A 26,021-nucleotide genomic window follows, 5' to 3' on the forward strand; every position below is an offset into this window, starting at 1 on the left:
GTTGTTCATTTTACCAAACATGCTTGCTTGAATTATATTTGTACATTTTTGCAGGTATGCTAACTAAATATTTTATTTTTGATGAAATATTTATAGACAATATTAGTTAAATATGACATTAATGTTTCTAGAAGGGGCAGCACAGTGGTGCAGTGAATACAACAATTGCATCACAGCAAGAAGGTCAAGAAGGTGTGATTGTGTGCAAGAATGTGTGGGTTTTTCCCAGTATTGGTTTGTGGTTGAAAAGGCATCTACTGTGTAAAACATGCTGCATAAGTTGGCAGTTCATTCCACTGTGGCGACCCCTGATTAATAAAGGGATTAAGCCGAAAAGAAAATGAATGATGAATGAATGAATGTTTATAGAAGGAAAATATATAAAATATATATTCTGTATTATAATTTATAAAAATCTTTTTGTTGCGCAAGACAAAAAGCTGATTAATTACCCAAATCCAAATGCAGAGGTGTAAATGCAGAAATTTGGTATAATTTTAAAGAAAGCCCTTTGGATTTTCATAAAACACTTTTGAAAGTGTTTAAAATAACTGTATATGTCATCTGTGTTATAATAAACACCTAAATAAAGAGGCGCTTTTTGTATTTTTTTTATAAACTCAAATTTGAAAATGTACCTTTTAGATTCTGTGTGGTCTAGCGTGCTGTAATTAATTTTGGTGGTTCCTGCACATGTCTGTAATCATAGGAAAAAAGATAAAGGTCTCTACCATAATCTATGCAAAAGTTATTGTATTCCAACTGATGAGAGGTGCTGTACAAGCCACAGAGACCGATCCTTGTTTACATATTTCACTATTCTTTTGTTTGATCAAACATAATTCACTGTGTTTGGACCACATCAGACATATAAAAGGATTACTTATGCACATCACCTCAAAAACAGAGGAGAATGGCCCTGAAGGGCACAGCATAGGGTAAGAGATGACAGCTGTCTGTGCTATCTGGGGCTGCTTATTGATCATGAATGTATTGTTTACATTTCTGCGCCATGAAAACACCACAATTCATTCAACAACTGTTTGGCATATGAATATAATTCAGTAAAAAGAATGCTAGAACTGTATGATCACCGGCAAGAGCTTTCATTTGAGCTATAACTTGTACATGTCATATAAAAAAAATATGAAAATTAACCAATGTAAAATACCCAGCTCGGGTATCCAAAATACTGTGTATTTAAGTGTAAATAACTTTTATACAGTGGAATAAAAATCAAAGTGATGCATATGTGCATAAAATATAGATTCTACACTTTCAAACGACACCACTTACGGGGGTCTGGTGCAACGCTAGCCCTTTAAGTCTGAAAGCGAAAGTCGATGACGTCACGGACCTGGTACTGGGTCCGCAGAGTTAAAGTGGTTAATTTGTCAGGTAAAATAATTTAAAGCCCAGCAGAGACTATAGTTAAATAAAAATTTACACAAACTGTTATTTCACTTAGGATGTGCTGAGAACTGAACCAGAATAAAATAATCAGATAAATATTCTAGATACTTTTGGAAGCTCGAGACGGCTTAACGCTTGTTGGCAGTTGTGCTTGTTCCTGTTGGTGTCATCAGTTTGGCAACTTGTGTGGCCCATGAAGACAATAGAGCCTATTTTAAGCAGTGCTTTTCTCTATGCTGAATGTGGAGCAGCAAATCCCTACCAATAAACTGGTGTCCTGTTCTATTTCGGATATACTGTAAGTGCATGCTACCTCTAACATGAACTAGAAATGGATTTATGGTAGTCACTTTGATTGTATCCAATGTAGAGGCAACTTTTCAGCACAACACAAGTTAAAAGGTTCAGTAAGAGATCTTGGAAAATGCTAATACTAGCCTGATAACACTAAAAGCCTACATCCCACCCAGCAGATCATTACCCAAAGACTCCCGAATGCATATCACTACAATACATATAACATTTACTAGAGAGAATACTTTATGGTACAGCAAGTAATTACAATACCAAACTACAATACCAAAAATAGAATGTAGGTTATTGATTCACTGATGGTGCAATCCTGTTTGTGTGAACATTGTGTTCAGAGGTTTGCAATTACATATTTTGACAGGCAGGTAAGACAGCCTATTGTAAACTTCAGACTAAATGTTTTGATTAGACAAACTATTTTTAGGTTTAACATCTTCCGCAGAATATTAAAGTGCATATGAAAACTTGTGCACCACTTGATTGTTATCAGAATGTGAAGAGACTTTTAACCAGCATAAAAACAATGGTTTCAGAAGCCGTTTTTGGATGAACACTGTTTATTCTTGATTTATTCTTATATAACTGTCTAGTTTTATTTATACAGACCTATATTTTGAGGTCAGGATCAATCAGGCATGTACAGTGGAGAAGTTTACTAGTCATTTCTCAGGCACTGAAGATCGATTTTGCATTTTTTTCCTAATTATTCACCCTCAATCATTCTCAATGTAGATAACAGTTAAATGAAAAAATGAGTGCACTGCAGAAAAAGTTTCTCTTAATTTAGTTTTTGTCTTTTTTAAGTCCAAATATATAAAAATTCTTCAATCAAGAAGCATTTGGAAGAGAAACGAGACAAAAACACTATAGTAAACACATTTTTTGCAGTGTGCCGGTTTAGCTTATTTTTGTGTGGCATTTTGATCGTCATCGCCAGTCAGTCTCTGTCAGGGGATTTTTGGTTGATTGGGCATGTTGAATTGTCAGTGAAAGAGAGAGGACATAAATTGGCTGTGGAGTTTAGTGAGTGAGTCAGTGAATGAAAATAAAAGCAACAGTGATAAAAGACAGCAAAGAATTCAAAACGACACAGAGAGAAGACTGTTCGAAGTTTGTGTCTTCTACCTGAGAGTTTTCATACATAGATATACAATAGTCTTTATGACGTGAGTTGTTTGAGATGGACAGATTCATCAACCTTATTCATATTCAAAATGATAAGCTAGTGCTGCTTCGTTGATGTTTTTTATATGTAGTTTTCATTTCCCTTAAGTGAGCAGCATTTTTAGCAGAGACATCCTATAGGGCAGTGGTTCTCAAAGTGGGGGTCGCAGGACAATAAAGTGGGGGGTAGGGGGGTCGCCTGGTGATTTCTAAAATTCTATTTATTTTTATTAAACCATAAGAATTACCATATTTTATCCATAACCTACTGAAAAGAAAAAAGTTTATAGTTACTATATACTACTGTTTATAGTTTCTATAGTAGCTTATAGTTACTAGTTCTATTGGATTGCGACCCCTGGGGTAATTACATTATATTAAAACACAGCTATAGCGTCAGATGCAGCAGATTGATCTTATAACACCAGGTTAAACTTTCTGGCACATTTACAGCACTGACATACATTAAAAAAAAATCAACGAATAGATTTTGGTCTCTTGGTATGTGTGTGCCATTGCATGCAAGGTTTCTGTATTTATAACCACCTCAGAAGATATTGGGGGTCGCAAGTCATTGGCATTGTTATTTTGGGGGTCGCGGGCTGAAAAGTTTGGGAACCCCTGCTACAGGGTGTGGCTTCATGTGCAGTATTTAGTTTGTCCTCTTTGCTTTAATGACAGCAGAAGTGGGGTTGCATGAACTCCACAAATTTGCATTAAACCTGGTATCTGCTTTATCACCGCAACAGTTAAACATAAGGTTTAAAATAAGGTTTACTGAACAAATGCAAACAAAAATACAAAGTTACAATAGACTTGATCAGCTCGGTCAAAACTGTGTTGCTTCCAACATCCATAACTGCAATCTGCCTTAAACGTATGAACTAATGACCTCATGACGTATTACTGTTGGAAGCCAAAATACCAAATTAAAGGTTTTTAAATTGTATCAATTATTAAATTATGCATTTTAGATACTACAATCACATGGATTTCTTATTATATTTAAATATCAATTTTTATCATGTTTTAACCTTAACTAAATTATTATCACAAATGAATTATGCATAACTGGCTCTTACAATTATTAAATGTGTTATGTGTTCAGACATTTAGCAGCATTTATGACACAGAAAAGTAATTTACTTAGAAGCTACATTATCAATCTTTATTATCAATGAAATTGTCTGTGATTATGAACTAGCTTGTCAGTAAACTTACTTTGTGTAGTAAATTTTTCTTGAACCAAAAACACCTGAAAACACTAATGTTTTATAAACCGACCACCCCTACACTGAATTATTTGACTTAAAAGATTATCATTTGACTGCTCGTTTCAAACAGGCAGTCTACTGCAACTTTGCAGCTTCATGTTGCTTCATGCAAATACAATTTGTTTACTAACCATAATTAATTTCCTCTTGGGATTTCAGTTATGTGAACACAAGTGGTCAGTCAAGATGCATTTATTTTTTTTTCCGCCTGATATTAGCATGCATTTAAATGTGTCTCTTGTGTTTGACTTTGAGCTATTTTCTTGTATTTCATCACACTGTACATCACTTTCGCAGAGACGCTCTGTTTGAGGCATGAGTACTGTTGAGTGAACAAATCCATGTTATGTGGCATAGTGAGAAAGAAGGAAAGTAAAAGAAGCATGTGGATTAACCCTACAAAGATGATCTTAATCCGTTTTGATACAACAAAGCAAAGGATGAATACCTTGTTAGATTTTCTCAAAACACATTAAATATTGATCATGTTTTAGGTTAGTAGGGAGAGTGTAGGTGATTCAGTATTAGTGTTCACACTTCATAAACATAATCTGATCAAACGTGGACAAGCACAAAATCTTTTCAACATAGGCTCATTTTGAAAACGTAGCCCTATATACATTTCTGGATAGTGCAAATTATGTAACTAAAAGTACCTTTGGTTGCATTTCATCTTTAAAAGGAATGCTACGGGGAGGTATGATGCCATTTTTTTACGCTTACCAGCTGACTACTTATATGGACAGTTTGCCACTGTTATCAGCTTGTCCAGTAGTTCACTCTGTACGTTGGCAGACTTCTGATGCATAGCGGAGTTGACCACGATATCAGGGTTCGAGTCTGGTGAAGAACGGTTCCAGAAAGCTGGTAAGACAAAACAGAAACCAAAAAAATAAAATAAACAATTAAATATCAGCAGGGTGAAAATGTGGTAAAATCAAGCAAGGCTTTTTTCCTGCTTTACTTTTTGAAACTGCTGGTTGGGTTTAAGGAAGGAGGAGGGTGGGTCAGTGGATTAGTCAGTCTGTCATTCAGTCACTCAGTCAGTCAGCAGCAGCCTCTAGTGGATTTATGTAAATATAGCAGGTGCAAATAGCACTCATGAGAGAAATGTGAGATTGCAAAAAGCATATACAGTGGCCTCTGGTGGATTTGTGAAAACAAAAACTGCAAAAAAAAAAAAACGTGGCTCCTGGGACCTATTTGGGACTTTCCAGAAAAGATATAGGAGTACATTTTCAGAATAAGCCTGGGTTGAATGTTTTTTACCCAAATTGAACCTGCATTTGGCTTCGTCCACCTATCATTGAGTTGATAAATTCATTTTAAGTTGTAAACATAGCTGTGAAGCAATGGAATAAAGCTTCCATATTGCCTCATTTCCCCTTTTTTCCTGATCAACCTGTTTTCTAGACCTAATAAATTCTGAAATGGGTTGTGATATTAATTTAATATGTTTTTATTTAAAAAGGCATAAGGTGCTCTATTTTTTTTTTCAATAGAAGAAAAGCATCTTCATACAAATCAAAAAAATATCTGTAATATGTTTGCCACAAAAATAGTCCAGTTTGAACTATTGCTTATTTTACCTTCAATAGCTTTTAAAGGACACCAATTGATTGACAGCCGCGTATGAACATGTCTTTGTAGTAACGCGTATATTCATATCAACAAGACAGGACATGCGCAAAGCAACTGGGATTAAAAGATCAGTTCAGCTCGCCCTGAACATCAATCATTATCAAATGTAATCAAGAATGAGTTTTACAAGTTTAAAACATTTTTAAAACAGTGCACATTTGTAATAAATTACAGCAATTTTACCGTCTTTACTTCATCACCACAGCCCCATGTCAGTCAGTGCAATTATAAAAGAAGATGCTTCAATCTCAGTTTGTGGACGTTAAATCAGGTTTATTTTGTACATGAAGATAACGGATGCCCATACAGCAGTGGATATTAACCTGTATTATGTCACATTTTCTGTGCAAAAAACAGTGCAGTTAAACGCACACGCATTTCAAATAAATATTGGTAAAGTTCTTACTGTAGTATTTTTCACAAACATCACGTAAGATCTGTCACTGTGCTGTTTAACTGATGTAGCTGGCGACACATGCTGTTTCCAAAACCGCCTACTACTCATTAGGTACTGTATTGGAATTTAAACGTACTACTCGTCAATTAGAAAAGTACGTTCTATACAGTATGAATGTAAAAAGGTATGAATAGAATTCGGACATACTACATCCGCCATCTTGTAATGGTCATGTGACCAACCTGAACCAACAAAGCTCTTTGCTTCTTTTCATGAATTCCTGTTGGTACATTATGGGATAGCACAGCGTGCATGGAATGCGCACTTCAGAATCTTGCCGGAAGTAGTAAGTCATCCAGGTACTTCTCGCATACTTATTTTTGAATTCTATGAATTCGGACATACTACTCAGTTCGCATACTGATTTTAGCGTAATACATATGGAAGTATGCAGTTTCGGACGCAGCCACACTCTGACAGAGAGCTGGGAACGGTGAGTGGGGAGAACTAGCATTAAAGGCACAGGCAACAAAAACAGCTACAAAGTGTTCAAAGCAGAAAATGCAATGTTCTGAAAGGTATAATAAATAAACTGATGGGTGTTTTGAGCTGAAACTTTACAAACACATTCTGGAGACACAAGAGACTCATCTTAAATCTTGAAAAAAGGTAAAGTAGGTGCCCTTTAAAGGGATAGTTTTACCCCAACTATTTTTTCCTAAAAACTGAAAGTTGTGTCACCATTTACTCGCCTTTTACTTGCTCCAAACCTGTTTGACCTGCTTTCATCTGTTGAACGCAAAACTTTTTGAAGAAAGCTGAAGATCTTTGACCACTGACTTTTTTCCTAGTATGGAATTCAAAGCTTTCTTCAAAATATCTTCTTTCGTGTTCAGCAGAATAAAAAACTTATAAGGATTTGGAACCACTTGTGGAGGAGTAAATAAAGAAGTCAATTTTCATTTTTGTGTGAACTACGCCTTAAATGTCTTGAATTGTACATACATGATGGGTTAAAACAAGACATTTTCAGCCCACTAATGTTGCATTTTCTCAAGATGTTCCATACTGTAGCTGTCTGGCCATGGTTGACATTTCTTGTCTCCTCATGCAGAACACTCATCACACTCTCAACCATAAAATGCGTCTGTCTGTGTGCTCTTTGAAAGATATTGTGGTATTTGTTGTCGCTTCATTATCTTGAACAGTCTCTCAGCAGACGATGTGTCAAAATGCGTGTTGTGTGGCATCGCGAGGCAGCACCTTCAGATAGACAGAACAAATTCCTATTTATTTCTCTTGTTTACTTTGGGTGCCATGGGAAGTTGTGGTGATTGTCTGGGCAGCTCAGCTCTGTCTCTCTCCATTCTGGCAGCCAGCAAATTTAATTTATTTTCAGGTCATTAGCACATCCCTGTATGTATGCCTGTTGCATCACTGATGCAGGATCTTCAGGGACGTGCACAATTTCAGCCTTCATAGTATAGTGTGCATTCTCTCTTTATCTCTGCATGCTTATTTTCTCACCTCTCTTTTCTTCTTCCTGTTTCGTATGCTCATTTTCTATTATCTCCCTACTGTGTTCCCATTCTGTCTCATTTCACAGTCTTTTTAAGGAAATTCAGACAGATGCGCTGAATCTCTTTCGCAGTTAGGTTTGGCTTTTTATCTCGTTCATTGAGCACAATCTGAGGATAAATGAAATGCGGTGTCCTGTTCATATCCGTCACACCGTTTATAATGTCATCAATCAGCAAATCTGGAGATGGAGGCTCAAATTAAAATGCTGCTTCCTCACTCGGATTTATAGAAGATCAATCAATCATGTTATTCGGGTCACAAGACTAGTACAAAGACATTGAGATGTTCATTTGCAATTCAGTTGCATTTTCTTCAAGGGCATAAATGATCATAAATGATCATGATCACTTTTTATGTTATAAAAGATTACTTTTATGTATATAATTTTTTATTAATCAAATAATAATAATAATAATGCATTGTTTACAGTGGGGGAAATATGAAAGGGATTGTTCACACAAATATGAAAGTTTACTCCATTATTAGTTTATTTTTTGCTGTTAAACAATAAAGATATTAAAAAGATAAACCAGAAATCATTCATATCCATATTTGAGGGAAAATGCTATGTTTAATACAACATGTAAAAACACAATTTAATGATTTTTTTATCATTCTTCAAAACATCTTTTTTTTTTTTTGGAATGACAAATCAGCATATTTTTTTGACAAAAAATATAACGATTGACTTCCATAGTAGGATAAACATATGGAAGTAAATGGTTAAAGGTTTTCTGTATTTTTCAGAATTTCCTCTTTTGTGTTTACCAAAGGAAAGACAGGCTTTTGATTGTCAAAGGGTGAGTAAATGAGTAAATTTTTCAGTTTTGAGTGAACTATCCCTTTAATTCAGAAGTTTAATTATATCTGTATGAAGTAGGGATGCTGACAGTTAAACAACAATCATTTAAGCAAGAAGAAATAACATAAATCTATGTCCTTGAAATCTGAAAACTCTTCGTTTTCGAAAATCTGAAATTTTTTGTTTTGTCATTGCAGAAAAAATAAACAATTAAAAATACATTTGTAATTATAATACATAAACACACACACACACACACACACACACACACACACACACACACACACATATATATATATATATATATATATATATATATATATATATATATATATATATATATATATATATATTATTGTATATATATTATGTTCGGATGGAACATGTAATGTATGTGATGCATTTTTTTTTTTTTTTTATAGTTTTTAGGTTCAGTCCTAAACATAACAATGTAAACTCTAAGACAGAGGTGCCCGCGGACCAAAGTTGGCCCAATGTAACCTTTAATTTGGCCCACCATCCCATCTGAAAAGAGAGTGAGAATGATGAGGATGTGGTTGGGCTGAATGTCTTTGAAAAAGATTGTTATTTTGATTTAAACTTAACCCCTTTGTTTCTTTGTTTCATTACTGAGCTACAAAAAGTCAACTGGAGTTAAATGTTTCAATGAAATGTTGTAAATGAATCAGATTTTAAAATGTAAAAAATATCACTTGACAAAAAGGGAAAGCAAATGACAAGACATCGGAAAGCAAATCAAGGTAAAGATAGGCGCAGGTCGACTAGTGTTTTCAGCAGAACTCCATTGTGGTATAAATGAGATTATGTTTTTACTGTAATAATAACTTTTATTATAAAATTACTGCATTTGTTAATATGATTAAAAGCAAGGTGTTCTAGTTATTTTTAAAGCAAAATTATTAGCAAAAAAATTAGGAAACAACCAATGCATATTCGGTTTGGTATATATTCGGCCCACATCCCTCAATCAAGTTTGTCTTTTGGCCCTTAATAAAAAAAAGGTTTGGGCACCCCTGCTTTAAGAAAACCAGTACTATAATTCTCTATTTGGACTGATCAGTCCAAAGTCAAGACTAATCTTAATCAAGAGAACCAATCTACAACAGACCTTTACCCTCCTATTCTTAAAGGTATTGTTCACCTAACATTTTAAATAGTTAAATTTATTTTCTTCTTTCAGACCAACACAGTCGCAGTGGTTTCAAATGTTTTCATAGATCTTCCATTCTTTATAATGGTGGTGGGTTATGGCTCTTTTTTATGCTTATGCCAAAATTCATAAATCAGTTGTAAAATGAACTCGTATGGCACTAGGGGGTTATGCATGTCCTTTGAAGTGGATCAGTGTGTGTTTTGTTATGCTGAGTCAGAAGTCAGCCAAGTAATTGTTGACTGAGCATTCAGCAGCTGCCAGACGTCAATTATTTGAGTTTATAATTAAATTCTAATTCTTTTTGTTTTTCCAGTGTTGGGTTGCAACTGGAAGGGCATCCGCTGCGTAAAACAAAAGCTGGATAAGTTGACTGTTCATTCTGCTGTGTTGTGGCAACCTAAGCCGAAAAGAAAATGAATAAATAAATGAATGAATTCTTTTTGTTACAAAGACACATTGATCCACTTCATAAGACATGTTAACTGTAGGTTTTACTTCCTGCTTTGCTACTGTTCGGACGTCTTTGCCTACTGCTCCGCTCTTTGCACTCTTGCTTTTATATCTTATACCCTAATTTTAACTTGAGCCTATCAGCACAGTGCTCAAAAAACATGGCTTGAAGATCAGCATTTATTCTACAAACATTCTGGAATATAGCTTTACTAACAAGAGGGGATTTACCGTCTAAACAATCCTCCTGCTACCAGCTACCAGCTGCTTACATTCCGGAGACGGGAAAACATGGCTGTGAAAATGCCTTTGGATCAGATTAATTCAGATTCTCACTGTTGTACAAACTGCCACAAACTTCTACAAAGGATTGCAGTTCTTGAAACAAAGTTGCTTGCGATCCGACCAGAACTTCAGCTTCATTGTGGATCCTCTCAGCACACAGCCGGTGAGTCTTTTAAATCTGTTCCTGCTACTGTTTTGAGCACAGAAATACAGAAAAGAACTGTTGAAAATGAGCATTGGCATAAACAAGGTGCGAGACCAAAGGGTACTCGCGGGGTCAGATCATACGCTGCCGCATTAGCGTCTTCTACCCCAAATACAGCTCGGACTCAAATACAGCTTCAGAACAGATATGAAGTTTTGAGTAATATGGGTGAAGAATCCCCAAATGCAGTCAGACAGAGATCGCATGTTTCAGCAACTAATTCTGCATGGAACAGAGGCTCAAGGCCGACTAGACAGCGGCATTCTGCTCCGATCACACCTGAGATAAGAACACTAGTCGTAGGAGATTCAATAATCAAGAATTTCAGGAGCAGATCTACAATGACATTGAATGCTTTCCTCATGCAACAGTTTCTGATGTAAATAAAGAACTTGAGGAAATTCTGAAAAAGCACAGTACTGCAAAACAGATTATCATCCATGTGGGGAAGAATGATATTCGGAAGGAACAATCAGAACTGCTCAAGAAAGATTTCTGTGAGCTCTTGGAAACAGTTGAAAGATTGAAGGTTCAGCCGTTCATACAGTAAGTGGACCACTCCCTGCAAGAGGGACCAATATGTTTTCACGGCTTCTTGGTCTAAATGTATGGCTACAGAAAATATGTAACAAGAAAGGACTGAATTTCATCGACAACTTCAATCTCTTCTGGAACCAAAGACAACTGTTTACATCAGACGGCCTTCATCCAAACAAACTTGGTGCAAAGGTGCTAAAGGACAATATTTTTTTCTCCCTCCATCATCCATCAGCTGTGTATGCCACTGAACTGAATTGTACACACACACCTAGCAAATGTCCGGATGACCAAAGGACTTCAAATCAGCTCCTGAGTGGACTTGTGGCTGACGAATCACCCAAGGACAGTGATAATGCCATGCAGCCAGAACACCCAATGTTGATAGAGACACTATCAGTTGCCTTCTGCTCAACACAGGCAGACTGTGACGCATCAGAACAGCATCAAGTCTCGTCACTCAAAAATGATACTCAGGAAAACATATTTCTGCAGACAGAATCTCCAGATGCACAGCCTCTGTCACCAGACACGTTCTCATTGTCACAATGTTCACCACTCTTGGGATTTTCAAAAAAGATGGAGGAAATCTTTATCAAATGTTTTCAGAACAAGCAGGAACCCAGTGTGTCTGTAGCTTTCTCTAAGCAGATATGTGTTGTATTAAGTGTCAGAAAACCAAAGACTTCATCAGGCCGTAAAGCAAATCATTAAAATCTGGTGTCTATTAAATATAGATCTTCAGAGACTTCTGTAGTGAAAACGGCTAAAACTGTATAGTTAGCACTTTTAAACATCAGATCACTCAATAATAAGTCACTTTTAGTCAATGATTTTATCAACACAAATTGCCTTGATTTTATGCTTTTAAATGAAACTTGGCTAGATGACAGTTGTAGCGCAGCAGTTCTGAATGAAGCAGCTCCTTTAAACTTTTATTTTTTGAGTGTTTGCAGAGCTAATAGGAGAGATGGAGGCATCGCTGCCCTGTTTAAGATGTGTATGAATGTAAACAAGTGTCATTTGGTGACTTTGTCCTTTGAATATCTGAGTATAGCACTTAAAGGGTCTCCACGCATCTTACTGATCATCTACAGACCTCCAAAATATTCTCCAGCTTTGATTGATGATTTTACAGAGCTGTTATCAATAGTAACATCTGAATTTGATTATTTTAGTATTGCTGGGGATTTTAATATTCATATAGATAATCCAGAAGTCAATGCTGTAAAAGAACTGATGACTGTTTTTAACACTTTTGATCTGACTCAGCATGTTCAAGGACCCACACACAATCGTGGACACACTCTTGATCTACTTATAATTAAGGGTTTACACATTTCATCGACTGTTGTTAAGGATGTTGCACTATCTGATCATTTCTGTATCTTCTTTGATATATTGATCACTCCAGCTATTAAAGACAGATCTGTCTCTATCAGAAAGAGATGCATAAATGAGAACACTAGTGAGCAGTTTATGAAGGCCATATCGCTAGCACCAAGTATATCTGCAGATTCTGTTGATTCTCTCCTTGATTTGTTTAACTCTAAAATTAAGATTATAGATGACATCGCTCCTGTTAAAGTCAAGAAGATGACTGGCAGGCAAAAGGGATCTTGGACAAGGTCACCGAGAGTACAAATGGTAAAAAGACAGTGCAGAAAAGCTGAGCGTATGTGGAGAAAGACGAAACTAGTAGTCCATTATAATATCCATAAAGACAGTCTTCATGCTTTTAATATGGAACTAAACACTGCTAGGCAGACTTTCTTTTCAAGCCTTATAAACAGCAACTTAAATAATGCTCGTACACTCTTTGCAACGATAGAGAGACTCACAAACCCCCCCAGTCAGATTCCAGGTGAACTACTCTCTGAAAGCAAATGTAATGAGTTTGCTCATTTCTTTACAGATAAGATCAATAATATTAGAAATGCAATCAGCTCATCCAATCAGCCAAGTTGTGTCGATATCAAACAAGCTCAACCACAACTTAAGAAATCAGACATTATGTAAACCCCTCTTGAAGTAGAGCAACCTGGATAACACCCTATTGAGCAATTACAGGCCAAATCTCAAATCTCCCTTTCATTGGCAAAGTCATTGAAAAAGTTGTTTTTAACCAGGTTAACAATTTTTTAAACTTAAAGGGGTGTTTAGACAATTTTCAATCTGGGTTTAGAGCACATCACAGTACAGAGAGCGCTCTTATAAAGATAATCAATGATATACGTCTAAATACAGATTCAGGTAAAATAACAGTGCTGGTATTGGTCAATCTCAGTGCTGCATTTGACACTGTCAATCACAGCATACTTCTGGATAGGCTGGAAAACTGGGTTGGGCTGTCTGGCACGGTCCTCAAATGGTTTAGATCTTACCTTGAAGGTAGAGGTTTCCATGTCAGTATAGGTGACAATAGGTCAAGGTGGACACCTATGACATGTGGAGTCCCACCAGGCTCGATTCTGGCACCTCTCCTGTTCAACCTTTACATGCTCTCTCTGAGCCAAATAATGAGAAAGAACCAAATCTCCTTCCACAGCTATGCTGATGACACTCAGATCTACCTAGCCTTACTGCCTAATGACTTCAGCCCCATTGACACCCTCTGCCAATGCATTGATGAAATTAACAATTGGATGTGCCAAAACTTTCTTCAGTTAAACAAAGAGAAAACTGAAGTCATTGCGTTTGGGAACAGAGATGAGGTTCTCAAGGTGAATGCGTACCTTGGCTCTAAAGGTCAAACAACAAAAAATAAGGTCAAGAATCTTGGTGTGACTCAGAGTCAGATCTGAGTTTCAACAGTCATTTCAAAACAGTCAGTAAATCAGCATACTATCATCTCAAAAACATAGCAAGAATCAGATGCTTTGTTTCCAGTGAAGACTTAGAGAAACGTGTTCATGCTTTTATCAGCAGCAGGGTGGATTACTGTAACGACCTCCTCACTGGCCTTTCCAAAAAGACAGTTAGACAGTTGCAGCTCATCCAGAATGCTGCAGCCAGAATTCTGACCAGAACCAGAAAATCAGAGCACATCACACCTGTCCTCAGGCCTCTACACTGGCTCCCAGTTACATTCAGAATAGACTTTAAAGTATTATTACTGGTCTATAAATCACTAAATGGCCTAGGACCTCAATACATTACAGATATGCTCACTGAATACAAACCCAACAGATCACTCAGATCTTTAGGATCATATAAACTAGAAGTTCCAAGAGTTCAGTCAAAGCAGGGTGAATCAGCTTTCAGCCACTACGCCCCTCGCTGCTGGAATCAGCTTCCAGAAATGATCAGATGTGTTCCAACATTAGGCATGTTCAAATCAAGACTAAAAACACATCTGTTTAGCTGTGCCTTTACTGAATGAGCACTGTGCTGCGTCGAACAGATCGCACTATTATGTTTTTTTCTTCTTCATTCTTTTATATCACATTTTACCTGTTTTTATGTTTTTTAATCAGTTTTATTATTTGTTTTTATTTATTTATTTGTTTTTTACTTGTTTCTTTTATTCTTGTTTATGTAAAGCACTTTGAATTGCCACTGTGTATGAAATGTGCTATATAAATAAACTTGCCTTGCCTTAACTTTCTATTGGTGTATCGGTTAGCTTTATGTGCTTTTGAAAGCTTGAAAAAGAGCTACTATATCTAACACTATTATACATCATGGAGGAGCCAGAATAAAATGTAAAACTACTCTGACTGTGTTTGTCTCATTGAAGAAAGTCTTTTACACAGAGGATAGCTTAAGGGTGATTAAATTACGGGGTAATTTTAATTATAATTTTGTGTCAACAAATCTTTAAAAGCAAAAAAAAAAAAAAAAAAAAAAAAAACAAGTGCTTCCTTTAGAGAAACAAAGGCTTCTTCAACTGTTTTAGCAGCCATATGGGAATGTGTAATGTGCTGCTAATCATGGAACAGTCTCACCTCCCAAAAAAAGGTGATTAAACAAAGATTTAGTTTGCCAACAATTTCATTCCCTTGTAGTGTTGCCATCTTTGTTAGTAGCTCTGTGACCGTAGGTGGGAGCATTGAATGACAGCCATAAACCTGAATGTGTGTGAATCTGCATGTGCAAATCAGCAGAGAGTCAATGTGGGAGGCTGCATTTGCCAATTTATCATCAAATTGGATTTCATGCTAAATATAGTGTATTATTAATCCACCTATCCACCGGTGGCCTCCAGACATCAGCGTTGACAACAGGTCTCTTCACTTTAATTAAACATGTCGTCACGATTCGCACCACAACTGTGGATAGCTTAACACGTGCCATTATTTCATCATGCCTCAGACTAGGAATGTCAATTCCCACACATTGCTATTATTGATTGTTTTCTTAATTAACTATCGATTAACTGATTAATCATTAACCTTAAAGGAATAGTTTACACAAAAAATGAAAATGTACTCACCCTCTAGTGGATCTTCCTCTGAAAGAAACTTAAATCAGTTGGAAAGTGGAGGATGAGCAAACCATGATAGACATTTTTGGGAGGACAATCCATTTAATAATGCAAGATGTGTTTACTTCTGTGGTACATTGTCACCAGCATGACAACTTCTGCAAATGACATGTGAAACACAAGCATCCATGCCAAATGGAAATTAATTATGGCAAATTGAAAGAATTCATGATTGATCTTTTAGTTGAACCATTTAGTTACTAGTCAAATGTTATGATTATTATGCAATCTGTCAGTAGCCATAGTACTTTTTACTGGGCGTTCATTTCTTTCCAGTGTTCATAGGACATGTGTTAATTACGGGAATAGGTCACCTAAAAATGAAAATGTACTCACTTTTAAGTGGTTCTCTTTTGAATTATTTTCTTTTTGTTGAACAAAAAAAGATGGGGGAAAAGCAGCCATTGACATGCATATTAGCGAGAAAAAAAATGACCAAGGAAGTCGGTGGCTTTTTTTCAACCTTCTTCAGAATATCTTCTTTTGCGTTCAACGAATAAAAGAAACTCAAACAGTAAAGGATGATTAAATCTTGCCAATTTAAAATTTTTGGATGAACTATCCCTTTTTCGGAAAATTTGGGGGTCAACATTTACTGAATATCCATAAGTTATTAGCTCTATTTATGCATTTACATCCTATACAATTTCAGTGATTGTACATTAGATGTTCATGAGCTTAATGTAACAGTCAGCTTTCTGAAAAGGATTAGCATATCATAATATGCTAATCCATTATAGATAATTGATCCAGTAATGCACAACCCCAGATGAACTGTTAAGCTGATGCGCTGTTTTGTTTCTCAAAGCAAAGTATCAAAAAGTTTTTAATGAGCTTATGTGCTTGCTTTCATTTACATTTGCATCCGTGTGAGCTGCTTGCGCCACAAAACTATGCATGCTAATGACTTAATCGACTTTTGTTGAGGTGTATTGACAATTATTACACAGCTCTCTGGAATACTTCATTCTGGCAGGTCAATCATGAAACTTCAAGGTATACTATTTCTGGAAAACTAGCTAATCCTAGTGCTTAGAATGTATTAATACATGTATTTATATGCTTTTTTGTCACGCTGTTTTTGACGGTTTGGCACCATCTTGTGGCTCAATAATAGTACAAATAGGTTGGTGTAGGCTGCATTTAGTTGTTTTTGTTTCTGTAAGTTTTGTTTAATTAAGTAACTAATAAATTATTACCTCTCATATCAATGCTTTGTGTCTAATAGTTTAGTTTTGTAGGAGGTAGCTGTGAAATAATCAAGATAATGTATGTAGTTATGACAAACATAAAGTCCTTCATTATGTGTCACGTTGGGCTTTAGTCTGTGAGAACAATCAACTAGATTTATGCTATGCCTTTAATGATTGTTGTTTAATTGTCAGCATCCCTTCTTCATACAGATATAAGTATACTTCTGATTTAAATGGATAGATCACCCAAAACTGAAAATTCTATCATAATTTACTCGCCCTTTAACTGTCACAAACCTGTTTGATTTTCTTTCTTTTGGTTCACTAAATTTTAAAATACAAAAAATTTGTAACCATTCACTTCAATTTGTTTATCTTACTATGAAAGTCAATAGTTACAGGTTTTTAGCATTTTTTTCTCTCCTGTGTTTAATAGAATAATTAATCTCATAAAAATTTGGAACCCCTTGAGGTTGAGTAAATAGTAAATAAATTTAGATTTTCGGCTGAAACGTCCCTTTAAGTTTCTGTTGGAAATTACATTCTTTGCTAGAGAAGACTAAAGTGTAGTGTCTTTTTTTCTTTCGGTCCCCCCTTGTGACTCTCTCTCACCCATCTTTCTGTATTTATCACTTGACCTCTTCCTCTTCTCTTTCAGATCAGTCAGATGCTGGGCAATGAGATCAAGTTTGCGGTTAGAGAGCCTGTGGGACTGAGGTAAAACCCCATTCCTGTGCTGTTCTGCCTCTCTCTGCTGTGCGGCGCTTCGGGGAGTTTGCTTTAATTCACATCATTTATTACATTCGGCCCTGGGTCACCAATGCAGAAAATAGCAGGCCTCAATTAAAGTACAGTCATTTTGACATGCTGCAGCTGAACCCTGAACCCAATAATTGTACAAATTCAGCTTCTGTTTTAATGATGTGTATCATTCTGTCTGTTTCTGAACACTAAAGCAAATGATTTACATACGAAGAATCTCCTGCAATGTTGTTATTAAAGTAAAAATGTATTTATATAGCACATTTTGTAGAGAAGTAGTCACAAAGTGCTTTACAGTAAAACAAAATGTATATTAAAACAGCTTAAAATCCAAGTACAAATAACACCAAATGAAAATCCAGCACATCTTCCTGTTAATTTAAACCTGCCTAGTTAATGGACATTAACCCTCATAACACATATTTTCTCCACATTTTATCATTAAAAACAGTTACATACAAAACAATTGTTACTTTTTTTCTTTTTCACATTATTTGCAAATATAATATTCAAATATTCATTATAATATTTAAATATAATATAAATATTCATGTGATAATTAAGCTGAATTTTCAGCAGCCATTATTTATAGCTTAGTTTTTAGTGTCATTGATGATGATAATTACTATTATTATTGCTGCTGCTTTTTTTAGTTCTTTGATAAATAAAAATAATAAAAATGGTTGCACCCTACAAATTTAAATATTTAAATATTACAGAAAAATAAATAAAATAATATGACTGAACTGGTGAACTGTTGTGTTATTGTGAATCATCAGTGTCACAAATGTACTTATTCCTTTGGTAACCTACAAATATTGCAGAATCTCTACTGTTTCTTGTTCGTATTACATGAGAATATTTATTTCAGTATATTTCAGGATTTAAAAGCAGTTTTAAATCACAGATATATCATCTCAGACTTTCAAAAGTCTCTCTATAGCATTGCAAAACTGGCCATGGCATTCTAATATAGAGCATGCACAATCAAAGTAAGCCATTTCCTCTTTTGACTCTACCTTTTTCTTTGCTCAAGGTTATGGATTCTCTTCTCCGCCGTGGTTTTCACAGTCATGGCGCTTATGGTGAGTTTCATACTTTAAGCTCCATATCCTCTCAGGACCATTACTTCTCCTTTTTTTTTTTTTTTTTTAGCAACATTACAAGCCTATTCTTCATTCAATTATTTTGTATGTGTTATTTTTAGGCCCTAGCCTTCCCTAACCAGCTGTATGAGGTTGTATTTGATCAAGAGCAAACAGTCACCAGTGTCTCCATACGTCTTTATGGAGGAGCCATTCTCAGTAAGTCATATCCAACTTATTACACAATGCAACCATACACTCAACAAACAATATAACAATTATCTTGAGTTAAATAAAAATTAGACTTATAGTAATTAAATAAAATGTAAAACTTTTGTTGGTTTAATTGTTAAATTTGGTATGTACTTTGATGTTGAACAGACATAAACTTCGTCCCCAATAAACATCTTTTTAATTACTACAGTATGTGTGTGTAAATCCGTCATCACATAAAGGCCTTGTGTCTCTTCAAAATGTTTGCATTATACTGCTCAAACTATTATTTTTTTATCCTAAAACATAGAAGGCACGTTTTTGGTTTAAAAAAAGATCAAAATGAAACCCAGGTTCATTGGAAATGCCTCAGACTTGATTTGTGCAAACTGTAAAATACCTACATTTCTGTGCATATTTCAGATGGCAAAGCCACTAGAGGGCGCTGTCTACAGTTTTGCAATTGAAATGCATTACTTGGTGTACATTTCAGATACACATCCTTCTTTTACACATTCAGTAGATAGCAGGCCTTGTGTACAGATAGCAAATCATTGACCTAAAGCCAATCAATTTTTTTTTTGGTTTGTTTTTCCCCACACACTGAGACAGATGTAATCCTTTATTTTATGGCTAAATAAAGAACTGGTTGTTTCAACAAGTACAGCACTTTCTTTATGCTCTGTCTGTGAGAGGCTAGAACAGTTAGGGGAGATGGGGCAAATGGCTTGCAGTTTAGCTCAGCATCGACATATATTCAGACAATATTGTATTAAAGGAACACTCCACTTAAAAAAAAAAAGACAAGAATACAAAATTTTGTCTGTCAAAGTAGGTCAATATTAGGAGAGTTTAGATGCAAAAACCTCTCATATTTTCTTCTAAAATTAGCATTTTTCACCGACTCCTGTGTGCAGGCTCAGTAAAAATTTTACTTTTATAGTGATGAATAAGTTATTAACATTGCCTTTAAAGTCAAATAACTGAACATAAACATAGGAGGCTGACAAAAATGGCAATTTTAGGAGAACATTTCAGATGGCATTTAGAGGTTTTTGCATCGAAACTCTTCATTTTCTTTACTGAAGCCTATTTAAACAGATGCGTTTCTCATATGTCTCTGGTTTCAAGGCATCCTCTGAAACCACTAGTTCTCTAGTGTTTCTTGACTATTACAAGGGAATAAGAGTGACAATATTTCCCAGCAATATTGGCCTAGAAAATAGTATATATATTAGGGCTGCACGATATATCGTTTCAGCATCGAAATCGCGATGTGCGCATCCGCGATAGTCACATCGCAGGAGGGTGCGATGCAAAAAAAAAAAAATAAAAATTATATATATATTATGGGTGGAGCCGAACCGGAATACGGTATTCGGAAAAGCAGGAATAGCTGTTTTTACGAATACTTATTTCAAACAATACTTGATAAATTATTTGTATTTGGGAACAAGAAAAACATTATATCAAAAAGCTGCGTTTCCTCATGAGACCGCACTGCATGCCCGCGTGAGTGAGTGAGTGAGTGAGTGAGACGTTCAGGAGTCGGTGGGCGGGGTGGGGCCGGGGTAAGGAGACTGAGCAGGCTGCTTCTCTATACAGCAACAGAGAAGGCTTGGCAGAGCGAAAAATACTTTTCTGCATTACTATTTTTGTTTATTTTATCATACTAAAATAACACGTGACAGAAGTTCACTCAAAAGTGAAAGTTCTTTCTGTTATTTACTAACACTCCCGTCATTCCTACTACTTTCAGAACATAAATTTTGATATTTTACCATATGAAAATGCAATGCAGTTATGAAAATTGAGAAATTAAAGCAATACAGAGATCTGGTCCCCGCGTCAGGTCAGGGTGCACCTGTAACCTTAAAAACGCAGACGCGGCGGAGGCGCACTAAACTCACACGGGAAAGAACTGGGCATTCAATTCATGTTTTAGTGAAATAATTCTTTAAATACAGCTCTTTTGATCTCTAAAGGGGAAAAAAGCAAAATAAATTTGTCGTTAAATTAATTTTAGCAAAGACGCAACTGCCTGTCATTTTCACATTCGTTTTTCAGTTGGGGATTTAGTCTATTAGAGTAACCTAATAAAATTGTTTTGTTGGAGACTGTAGTCTACACAATAATCGATATTATAATTTATTATATACATTAGCTATTATTAAAACTAAACTATACAATTGATAAAACAAACCCCTTTTTAATGTTTGCTTTCATTTTGACACCGCTAACAGTTGTAATAAGAAACATCACATTATGCAGAAGCATGCAGTCTCAAGTTAAAAACACCTTTTGAGTTTAAAGATGATCAGCCTGCCAAGTCAAGTTTACAGTGTCATAAATGAAATGGGTAGCATGAGTAAAGGGGATTTGCCCAGCACACAACCTCATGCGCTGCTGGTAGGCTGAATGATAATCTTTAAAAAATATATAGGCTATGCAATACAAAACTTTAAACATTCATTTATTTTTTAATGAAAAGAAAAGAAATCAGGAGAGTAAAATATAATTTAAACCACTGGTCTGGCGCTGATACTTTATTGTTTGTATCCAAAAGAAGGGGAAAAAAGCAGATGAAAACCTGGCTGGGGAGACGGCGATAACATATCAGTTCTTCAGCAAAGATCACGACATCATTGCGATGCGTTTATCATACAACGCAGTTCGTGTTTATAATCATTAATATTAACTAGTATTGCTCTCTCTAGACTTAGTTTTAGGGCTTGTTCTTGTCGGCGCAATATAGCCTCGGCTTATTGCACGTACGAATCCGATTGTGAAGAATGATTAGCGCTTGCATTTTTTTTTGCATCCTTTTCGCAAGTTATTCATTTGTTTTGTTTTTTAAGTGGTGCGAACATTATTTACTGGCAAACATGTTCCTCGATCTCGTACATCAACAAATAATGTAGCCTACCTAAGTTAATTTACCTTTTATGTAAGAATTAAGGAATAACCGAATTTAATATTAATAAATAAAACATCCGTATAAACGTACATGTTTATTTTTGAACTTTCGTTAATAAAACAACACAAAACTGTTTATAAATATTGTAGTTAAATATTACATTACTTTAACTGCTTGAAACTGTATAATAATAACAATTAAACGTTACATTTTTAAGAACTTAACAAAAAGTCTAAATGGCACTTTACTAATCAGTGTAATGATAATATAAATATTAATAATTATACGTAAAAAGAAAATATTAACCTAGTAACAATATAAGTCAGATGTTTAAAAAAACAGCGTAGTTTCTCTCCACCTTTTGTAGTCATATTTTAAATTATTTGCCAGAAAAACTAACATGTTGACTTTGTCCGGTTTAAGTGAAGAATGGGGTTATAATGTTTCCAGCAATACACTGTCAGACGGTGTGCTTGTAGTGAAAATGCACAGACAGGGTACTTTTTCACAACCATGCGAGAGAGGGCTTCTGCTTCTGTTCCGCCGCCTGCATTTCTCGCAATGCAGGTTTCTCTACTCTGCGGAGCGGCGCGTTCTTTAGTAGTTACCAAATAGCCTATGCTCAATTTCTCGTCAATGTCTTCCATTTATCACTTTCTCTTTTGTATCTGGCCATTTTTGCAAACGCCTCTGCCATGCCTGGCTGAGCTGGGCTTCTGCGTTTAGAAGACAGGAGTTGATTAAAGCCTACATGGCTTTTTTTCCCTCGTCGTCAATCGCCACTAGCTTGCATGATTCGGGACCCGTGGATCTGCGTATCGATGGATTTGCTCCTCAGTGTTTGGACTCTCAGCACTCAGCAGTGAATATTAAAACACACTTTACTTAAAACCCCCATACAAAAAGCTTAATCCAAATTGATTCGTTCACCTTTCTAGTTCGGCACGAATCCAAAATGTTCCCAGATGTAAGAGTTCGTTTTCTAACAAGATTCATGGTTGAACTTGAACTTGCTGAATCGCGCCTAATGTTATATTCTAACAGATATGTAATACTTGGCAACATAACAGTAATTTGTGTTTTAAAGTGCGTGACGTCACGTACTACGGCCGGTGGCAATGGACAACCGAGGTGGCAATGACCACCGCGGTGACGCGGTTGTCATGGTGACCGTCACAGCCCTAGTTTTAAGTATATATATATATATATATATATATATATATATATATATATATATATATATATATATATATATATATATATATATATATATATAWAAATATATATATATATATATATATATATATATATATATATATACATATATATAAAAATATCGCAATATATATCGCAGGGGAAAAGAATATCGCAATGTCAATTTTTTCCAATATCGTGCAGCCCTAATATATATATATATATATATATTTTTTTTTTTTACATTAAGTCGGTTTTATTACTTGATACAACTACAGAAGACTCGAGCTTTAAATAGGAAAATTATTAAAAAAAATTTTTGAGTATTTTTAAGAAAATTCCAATGGTCAAATCCGTCATGCTAAGCTACTGTGAGCTAAAAGTGACACCACTAGAATGAGAAACGTGTTAAAAATGGTTCGAGTCAATGGTGTAACTCTAGGAGACTTGTAAATTGAGCCTTTTTCAAAAAAATGTGGAGTGTTCATTTTCATAGTCTGTCACTTAATCATTTTTATAACATGACATGAATATAGGGAATATATTTGGGTGGATATATCCAATCTGAATTATGGAAAATGATGCATCAGTTTTTGTTTTCATTTTGTAAAAATTGACAGTTTTGGACAAAACTAAATAAACGACAATTAAAACAAAGCACCTTGTCCATGATTATGAAAACTGCACCAGGAAAAATAATCCCCATCTTTGTTTGTAAGATTATTGAAATTAATATTTTGGATGAATTACAGTCTACCTTTTATAAATACAGTTAGCTGACTTCTTCAACACCATTATATTATTATTACACATACACACAATATATTATTACTTTCTAAACTTTCTGCATCTTATCAGATGTCATGTTCTTAACAGATCTACTGAACAGACTCCTCTATATGTCTTTTTAGCCTTTTCCTCAAGGAGGTGTTAGGATGTGTGTTTTTGTGTTTGTTCAGCAAGTAAATGGCCAGTCAGCCAGTGAATTGTGAAGAGAAGCGTGGAGGAAATAATCCCCTCAGAGCTGCACGCATCTCTCCACTGCTCTTTCACTTAATTGCAACATTAAATCGGACTCTTTCTGGCCCACTGCAGACCACGCATTTCCACAAATTATTATTGCAATTATTCCACTCTCTACCTGTTCCCTTTCCATATCTGACCCTCAAATATTAAATAGACGAGACATAAATTTAATATTAGTCATTTACGCCTCCTGGCAATTGTTAAGTATGTAAGTGTGTGATTCGCTGCTGTTGTGTGTCTCTGGGTCAACAGGAAGAATTTTATATTGCAGATCCCCCAGACCATAATGTAACATTTAAGTTTAAGTAAATAAAACAGAATATGTACGTCTTCATTTTAAGATTCTGTTTTTATTTATGCATTGGTTTACACTTAGAAAATGATCTAAACTGTAGTGGACAAAGTACACTGGATGGATAGTTGGATTGACAATGGTTAATTGAATTGAATTTGTAACATTATAAACAGTGTTCCCACAGGTCATGGCTTTTCTGTATTATCATGGAATTTTAAAAGACCAATCCCAGTTAGGCATAGGACAATAATCGTTTTCAAGGTATACCAAGGTTGGGAAAAGTTAAGGTTTTAAAACTGCCTAATGTTCTGCTTTACTGTTCCTACGGTATGTAAGATTTTGTTTTTGTTTGTTTTCTTAGGACAATTGTATCTCCAGCAGAAAAGATCTCCAAAGATGTCATTTTGAATCATAAAGAAATGTGTGTTTTTGAAACTAATGAAGACAGCAGAAGTCAATGATTCATTTAAATTATTTAGCCTGACGTAATATTAATAAATGTCCAAAAATAAATTCTCAAAATAAAATACAGGGCTTTATTTTAATAATATAGGTGCAAAGTCTGATGCGCAGGGCTCAAAAGCATTAAGGGGGTATCTGAATCCACTTTTGCTATTTTAAGGATGGAAAAATCTGCTCTGCACCATGGCGCATGGTTTAACAGGGTTGAGCTTATTCTCTTAATGAGTTATAGGTGTGTTTTGAGAATAAACCAATCAGTGTCTCATCTCCCATTCCCTTTAAAAGTCAGTTGCGTCGCGCCATGGAGCATTTGCTATTTACATGACGGACATTGTTAGTGGAAAAACTGAACACTTCACTTGCAAGAAAACAGTCAAACAGACCATCTGCAGAACAAGAATGCCTATGTTGACATGGACATCAGTATCAAGTTTGCCTTAATCTAATTAAGACAATAATGAGATTAAGGCATTTACATGAGTTTCTTTTTGAATGTTCCTTTCATGATCCTGCTTTACATTTTATAGCACATAGTTCGAGTAATGTTATCGCGTCACCACACTATCCACATTTCCTCCGAAGTTTGTGTGGGTGGATGGGTGGGTGGGTGGGTGTTTTTTCCTGTCGCAAAAAGTCCTACATAACTGTAATAGTTCAGTTAAGGTGTTTTCATGTCTGTGCTGCACTTCAATAATGCAAATAAAATCAGCATACTCCACACGTCTTAATTTGTTTTCTCTTTAGTTTGATTATGACCTTAATCTGATTAAATTAATCAAAAATCACTGTTTACATGGTCTACTCTTAATCAGAGTATTGTTTTAATCGCATTAAAATCGAATCGGTGGTGTCCATGTAAATCGACTCGATGAGCCTCCTCAAATTAGCCTTTACTTTCTCTCGTTCATTGATAAGGAAGGTGTCGTACGCACAGATATCCATTAGCCTACATAATTAATTCTGTTTGTTGAGCGCAAGGATTTGTTTCAAAACTATTTCTAAATTCAGTTCGAATTTCCAGCAAACAAATAAATGAACAATATAAGAAGTGTTCAAAAGTTATATCCAAACACACATGCTATGCATAACAGGTGGACGAGTCTAAGCTTGTTTTTAATAAAACAAATAAAAATATGCATTTAATAAATAATAC

At 35.3% G+C, this 26,021-nt stretch overlaps 1 protein-coding gene across 4 annotated transcripts in view; it reads left to right on the top strand.

The window, feature by feature from the left end:
* tp53i11b (tumor protein p53 inducible protein 11b) overlaps nt 1-26,021 on the top strand; it is a 131,021-nt gene that overhangs the window by 97,046 nt on the left and 7,954 nt on the right. For all 4 annotated transcript variants that reach the window (XM_073929151.1, NM_001077249.1, XM_073929152.1 and 1 more), the window contains 3 exon segments: nt 17,573-17,631; nt 18,713-18,761; nt 18,884-18,980. In XM_073929151.1, coding sequence (XP_073785252.1) covers nt 17,573-17,631; nt 18,713-18,761; nt 18,884-18,980 — 205 coding nt within the window.

The sequence above is a fragment of the Danio rerio genome, chromosome 18 (assembly GCF_049306965.1).
Source record: "Danio rerio strain Tuebingen ecotype United States chromosome 18, GRCz12tu, whole genome shotgun sequence".
Taxonomy (NCBI): domain Eukaryota; kingdom Metazoa; phylum Chordata; class Actinopteri; order Cypriniformes; family Danionidae; genus Danio; species Danio rerio.